The following is a 7,500-nucleotide window of genomic DNA, read 5'->3' as shown; positions in this document are numbered from 1 at the left end:
ACACACACACACACACACACACACACACACACAGCCAGACACACACACACACAGCCAGACACACACACACACAAAAACAGCCAGACACACACACACAGCCAGACACACACACACAGCCAGACACACACACACACACACACACACACACACACACACACACACACACACACACACACACACACACACACACACACACACACACACACACACAAACAGCCAGACACACACACACACACAGACACACACACACACAGCCAGACACACACACACACACAGCCAGACACACACACACACACACAGCCAGACACACAAACAGCCAGACACACACACACACAAACAGCCAGACATACACACACACAAACAGCCAGACATACACACACACACAGACACACAAACAGCCAGACAGACACACACACACAGCCAGACAGACACACACACACAGCCAGACAGACACACACACACAGCCAGACACACACACACAGCCAGACACACACACACAGCCAGACACACACACACAGCCAGACAGACACACACACACAGCCAGCCAGACACACAGCCAGCACAGACACACAGACAGCCAGACAGCACACACACACACACACACACACAAACAGCCAGACATACACACACACACACACACAGCCAGACACACACACACACAGACAGCCAGACACACACACACACACAGCCAGACACACAGACAGCCAGACAGACACACACACACACAGCCAGACAGACACACACACACAGCCAGACAGCACACACACAGCCAGACACACACACACACAGCCAGACACACACACACACACAGCCAGACACACACACACACACACACACACACAGCCAGACACACACACACACAGACAGCCAGACACACAGACACACAGACAGCCAGACACACAGACAGCCAGACAGACACACACACACACAGACAGCCAGACACACACACAGCCAGACAGACACACACACACACAGCCAGCCAGACACACAGACAGCCAGACAGCCAGACACACACACACACACACACACACACACACCAATTTTTGGCAAGTGCAAAAGTACATGTTATGGGTTGTATGGCTTCTTTAGGAAGGTAAGAGTACTGAGTGGGCTCTATTATGTCAGACATAAGCTTCATGATTGAAATCACAAGGTAGGGGCTGTGAGCACTTTTTGGGGAGGTTTAACGTTAACTGGACGCGGGGAGAAAAGGGGGAGGGGACATGCGAGGGAGGGGGGGGGGTGCCTGTTCTTGACCTTCACAGCAAACAAACCTTGGCTGTCAACACTTTATCACTTTAACAGCTGCTACACACACACATTAGGATTAACGTTAGTGTCTGTTAGGAGCAGAAACCTCAACATTACAGACAGCTTAAACTGATGCTAACTGTCATAGCTAACCAGAGCAAAAACAGCACACGTAATGTACTTCTTCGGTTAGTAAAAAGGTAATGGCTGGGTTCAGGTAATGCTGTTGTATTAAACTGTGTATTTTACAAGCGTTACAGACAGAAAGCCAGCCTTCCAGTCCCTGTAAAAAAACGCATGCTAACGTTAGCGTGCTAACCTGTTAGCTTCCCTAATCTCAGGTTCATTCATTCAGCAGAAACGGAAAACGGAGCCGAAACGTACTCTTTACGAAGGTGACATTCATCGTGACAAGTAACACACATTATATAGTCAACACAGTCTGCCACTGTCTGTTTGTCAGCTAAAATATGAAGACGTAAAGTAGCTTTAAGCTTAAACCTGAGGCTACAAATGTCAGATAAGTGGCCTCGATTTTATGTAAATGGTCAAAACGCGTGGGCGGGGTTTACAGAGGTTACGTCCACAAGCTGCAGAGTATTCGCTAACTCCGCCAACAATGTTGATACGTTGGTCAAATCGAGCGCACATAAGCAGGCTAGCTGACCCACCTGACTCTGCTTCTGCTGCTGGAGCCTCTCCTGGAGGATAGCCTGAGCCAGCCCGCCCGTCGCACTGCCCGTTCCGGCCGGCGGCTTGTCCGTAGAGAGAGTCCGGACGATGTCCACCACAGCCGGGGCACAGGCACCCACTGCCCCGCTCCTGATCCTCAGGAGGCCCCGGCTCGCTCGCAAACACATGGGGAACACAGACGTAGCCGACATGTTGGATAGTAGCACTAACTGCCCCGGCTAACGTATGTGAAAAGGACAAAAGCACCCGATTGGCTGGGGTGGTTTGGAGTGACAGGAAAGAGGGGCGCTTAGAGCAGCGATAGGCCACATGGAGCGGAAAAGAGGCGGGCTGTACAGCGTCTGGTCCAATCAGAAGCAAGAGCGAGTCTGACCTTCGATTGAGACACAAACACATGGATGATGGCAAAATGCCCACAGTATGCTATATTACATCACCTTTACAACTTTAAATATGAAATCAGCTTAATTTTCAAAGTAGAATGTAACTCTTAATGCATGTAAGATATACATTTGCATACAGCTAAAGTAACATTTTTACAGGTTTTACAGGTTAAGGTCTGGAATAAATACTGTATGGATCATGTAATACGTTTATTGATGTACATCACACAATTCATGTACATTTATGCACCTAACAAAACTATTTAAAAGATATTTTTCAATTAATCTCTTATAAAAAGTGGGAAACGGTCATCACATTATATTATTCTGGCTCAACACCATCTCCAATCAACTCCTACTCAGCCAGTGTAAACATGACAACATGGCTACCATCATTATGAGAAGGCGATGGAAATGGATTGGACATGTAATACGTAGAGGTCCTACTGCCCTTCACTGGACACCAGATGGCAAACGTTAAAGAGGCCGACCCAAGAATACCTACCGCAGGGACGGTGGAGGGAGAGCTGAAGACCCTACATCACACCTGGGGCTCTATAAAGACACTGGTCCAAAACAGACAAGAGTGGAAATCCTTTGTTGTTGCTCTACATGCCAACAGGCATAATGGGCAGTAAGTAAGTAAGTAAGTAACTCCTGGTCTATGATGATATAAAACAAGCAAAAAATCCAGCCTACTTTTAAAAAAAATGTGTTCACAGGAACTGTTTCCACTTCGTACGCTTGACTGCCCTCGTGTTCCCTTACTGCCCTGCTTTTCTTTGTTTTTTTTACAGTTCATAACTACCCAAATAAAGCCCATGATGAATTCATGTCTACATTCACCACTCTGTAGGACAAACATTGCCCTTTACAACCACTATAAGGACAAATAAATAAGAAGACAAACGCTGGAATGATAGGTGACTAGAAAATGCAGTACAACATTTATTTTATTTTTTTTACTGTTTCTACAATTTAGAACAAAGGAAGCAGACAATAAATAGAATAACTTGACTAGCATATTGAGAATATATTACAGCATAATACAACATAATCAAAAAAAGGTACTGGGAAATCAGATTATCCAGACCACTTTCATAAAAACAACCCATCAGTAATAACACACACAAAGGAGACTGCTGAGTTCAATGAACCATGTTGTGAATGTTGGCTATAATAATAATAATAATAATAATAATATCTATAAAAATAATATAATAGCAAAAGAAATAGTTGATCCAGTAATTACAGAGGATATTACATTAAAATATTGTTAAAATCAATTCAAATACCATTTATTGAGGGGAATTGAGGCGTTAATTGATGAGTTCAAGAATAAGAGAGCCACTGATAGTAATTGTATTGACATGGATTTAGTTAAAAACGTTGTACATAGTCTGGCGAAACCCCTGACTCACGTCTTTAATCAATCGTTACAAACAGGCATGGTGAGCACTGGTTCTCAAAAAATATTACAAAAGCTTTTTATCCATTCGATCATTTCATAGAAAAACACAATCTACTGAGTGAGCGTTAATACGGCTTCAGATCAAACCGGTCCACTACAACGGCAGTGATGGAGCTACGATGTTACGCACCAACCAGACGGGCCGACCGTCGGCAGAAAAGCCCGTCGGACTGATCAGTCGGGTCCCCGAGGTCCAAAAAAAAAGCCTCAGAACACACTGAGGGGACGCCGACTTGAGCGTACGCTCTGCGCGCGTGCGAAACGAATACGCCTCCATAGCAGCAGGCGGCGCTCCTCTGTATTGTTTCCCAGAAAATGAAAACCGGCAGCTGATTGGACGAACGTGTCACGTGGGTCTGGCTTCTCCAGGAAATTCACAGCCAGACTGTCATGGCGTCTCGTTCAGAATACGATCTCATATTGTCCTAAAACAGTTCATGGAAACGTGTTTCTGAAAACATTTGAAGAGAGCAATAGGCCGTGCAGTTGCTGAATCTTCATTTCAGATCAACAAAGGTCAGTTTAAAAGGTTTTTCGTCAGATTTTGAGAGGCTCTAGTCACAAATTAAAGCTGACGGCTCCTCCGACGGTCGACGGCACGAAACACACCGAACAGACTCGAGTCACCGACCTCGCCAGACTGTCCCACGGCCGATTATCGGGTTGGTGTGTCGGGGCCTTAATAGAACAACTATCTACAGCTATGGATAATAAGGAATTCACTGTAGACGTTTTCATAGATCTAAAAAAAGCCTTTGATACAATTAACCATAAACTCTTCATGATCAAACTGGAAAAATGTGGGATTAGGGGAGTAGCACACCGATGGCTCAGTAGTTACCTGGAAAATAGATACCAATATGTCCAATTAAACAACAAGAAGTCTTGAGTATTGAGGGTTACATGTGGGGTCCCACAAGGATCAGTGACAGACATCTCTGTCTATTTTTTAACAGGCGCGTAGTTACAGACTGAAGCCACCAGAAGGCAGATAAGAGTGTGGCCGTCTCGCGAAAACAAAAGCGTAAAAAACAGACACAATAGCATTTATGTGATGGAATATGAGGGATATTGATGCAATGTTATGCGATGATATTGCGGGAACTCGCAAAAACGGCGGCGTCATCGTGGCTTCATCGCGGGGTTTGCAGCTTCTCGATGATGTTCACGTCGCGTAATTACGTCACTTCATAACGGTCCCAATGCAACAGGGGGAAACGGCTGCTCTAGTGTGAAGTAAACACAACATTTATCATCTTTCTGCTAAGATATTTGGGACTTTTTAGCAACGAGAATGCGGAGATTATGACGTCATGCAAGCCCCGCATATGTTGCGCGGAAATCGGCAATTTATGCAGACTTTGGCTGATCATGCATTGAATTTAGGGATTGCATAATCACGTTTTTCTGGAGGGACTGAATAGCATTTCAAAATACACATTGTTGTAGTTACACACTGTGACCACGGGAGGGCGGTGTACGCCATCAATCAAAGACACAAAACACAGTTCTAAAGGCTCTCATGTCTGTCAGCTGTAACACACGTACAGGTAAACACAAAAGCACATCTTACTGTAGGTGTTGATTTTCGTCGTCAAACACTGGGGCTCTTATCTTATCCTGAACAGTCCCTGCGCCCCCCCGCACCCAGTGGCTCCTCAGGTCCGCAGTCCCCATCCTGCAACCCCTCGACCAACAGTAAGGGAGCATGAAGAGGAGAGGAAGCTGGGAGGTCGTGTTGTTCCCACACCACAGGCCGCCTCCGTTGTCGTCGGGCATTTACATGCATCTGCATCTGCATTATCATAGCAATGTGTTGATAGCGTCATTGTTTTCTTATTATAGCGCGATATGTCGCTATCAGCTGGCACATTAGCACTATTACAACTTGATCATTGATCATGGCGCGGTCCATTTTGTTCGCAAATGTTAGCTTGAATGTTGTTGATTCAGTGCGGAAATGAATGGAAACACCTTAAAATGTCTCAAATGGTAGGCATCTCTCCTTGATCCGCTAGCTGCCTGCCCCCTGAACACACCGTGAAAAAGCCCGGTCTCGGGAGACAACACAGGAGTCGTTAACGTCAAACAAACACTAGAGGCACAGGATAGGCACCAAAATACAACAAACTACGTTCCGCACGCATACAAACTTTGAAGAAAACCCTCCATGCTGTTCTGAGTGAGATACGGTTTCTGAATGTGTCCTGCCTTCAGTCTCCGGGTCAGCTGGTCAACATCTGCACGGCTTTCTACGTCACTAGCCGAGACGAGGGGGCTAGGGGGCTAACCGTTAGCATGCTAGCTCGTTCTCAATGGCAAAACACTGCTACAACACACACTAGTTCACCATAATCTCCAAAAGAACTACTTCCATGTCCCTGTTCTGCAGGTATTCACGCAAAGGTGGAAGTGCTCCCTCGTTTAGAAGAAGTCTCCCAGCTAATCCTGCCTTGTACTACTGAAGTTGGAGAAACAGCTAGCTAGCTCATGTAGTCCTTACCTAGCTACTGAGCATGTAGTCCTTACCTAGCTACTGAGCATCTAGCTACCGAGCGTGTAGTCCTTACCTAGCTACCGAGCGTGTAGTCCTTATCTAGCTACCGAGCATGTAGTCCTTACCTAGCTACCGAGCATGTAGTCCTTACCTAGCTACCGAGCGTGTAGTCCTTACCTAGCTAGCTCATGTAGTCCTTACCTAGCTACTGAGCATGTAGTCCTTACCTAGCTACTGAGCATGTAGTCCTTACCTAGCTACTGAGCATGTGCGACTGCCAACAAAGATGTTACAGAAGTAGGATGTCTCACTCTGTAGCTAAAACACATGGTGAAAAGAGGAGCTGCAGCAATGTGCAGTACAACAAAAATACTTTGGGCCACTTTAAAGTGCCCATATTATGCTCATTTTCAAGTTCATAATTGTATTTTAAGGTTGTACCAGAATAGGTTTATGTGGTTCATTATCAAAAAACACCATATTTTTGTTGTACTGCTCATTGCTGCAGCTCCTCTTTTCACCCTGTGTTCAGGTCTCTGTTTTAGCTACAGAGTGAGACCTCTTTTATTCTCTTGCACTATCTTTGATTGCACTCGCACATGCTCAGTAGCTCAGATGTAGATCATGTCAGCTAGCTAGCTCCATAGACAGTAAAAGAAAGGCTGTTTCTCCAACTTCAGTCAGTTACAAGGCAGGATTAGCTGGGAGACTTCTTCTAAATGAGGGCGCACATGGAAGTAGTTCTTTAGTAGATTATGGTGAACTTGTGTGTTGTAGCAGTGCTTTGCTATTGAGAATGAGGTAGCATGCTAGCGTTAGCATTAGCGTAAGCAGGCTAACGCTAATGCTACGAGCTAACGGTTGCGGTTAGCCAGCTCGTTTCGGCTTGTGATGTCACAAGCCGTGCCGATTTTGAACAGCTCACCCAGAGACTGAAGGACACATTCAGAAACTGTATCTCACTCAGAACAGCACGGATGTTTGTTTCAAAGTTTGTATGCGTGTGGAAGCACCAGAGACACAAAATAACTCCCCAAATCCCAGAAAAAAGTGATTTCTTTCATAATATGGGCACTTTAAACTTCTCTGTGCGAGTAGGGCTCGAGTTTGACTAGATTAATACTTTCCTTTTGCACATTTGACAGGCGAGATCTGCAGGAAGGCGCTCCCCTCCTTAGCACTGGGTCTGAATAGCGGGTAGATCC

The 7,500-nt window shown here is 45.5% G+C and overlaps 1 protein-coding gene and 1 pseudogene across 2 annotated transcripts in view; both read right to left on the bottom strand.

Moving 5' to 3' along the window:
• The window catches only part of timm50 (translocase of inner mitochondrial membrane 50 homolog (S. cerevisiae)), a 48,952-nt gene extending 46,765 nt beyond the window's left edge, over nucleotides 1-2,187 (bottom strand). For both annotated transcript variants that reach the window (XM_078247102.1, XM_078247103.1), the window contains exon 1: nucleotides 1,923-2,187. In XM_078247102.1, coding sequence (XP_078103228.1) covers nucleotides 1,923-2,135 — 213 coding nt within the window. In that variant the 5' untranslated portion in view covers nucleotides 2,136-2,187. The remainder of the gene's footprint in view (nucleotides 1-1,922) is intronic.
• A 4,964-nt stretch (nucleotides 2,188-7,151) lies between these two features.
• The window catches only part of LOC144513503 (E3 ubiquitin-protein ligase TRIM21-like), a 1,957-nt pseudogene continuing 1,608 nt past the window's right edge, over nucleotides 7,152-7,500 (bottom strand).

This window comes from Sander vitreus, chromosome 3 (genome assembly GCF_031162955.1).
Source record: "Sander vitreus isolate 19-12246 chromosome 3, sanVit1, whole genome shotgun sequence".
NCBI classification, from domain to species: Eukaryota; Metazoa; Chordata; class Actinopteri; order Perciformes; family Percidae; genus Sander; species Sander vitreus.
The sequence above is the reverse complement of the archived record's forward strand: the minus strand, read 5'-3'. Positions and strand labels throughout refer to the sequence as shown.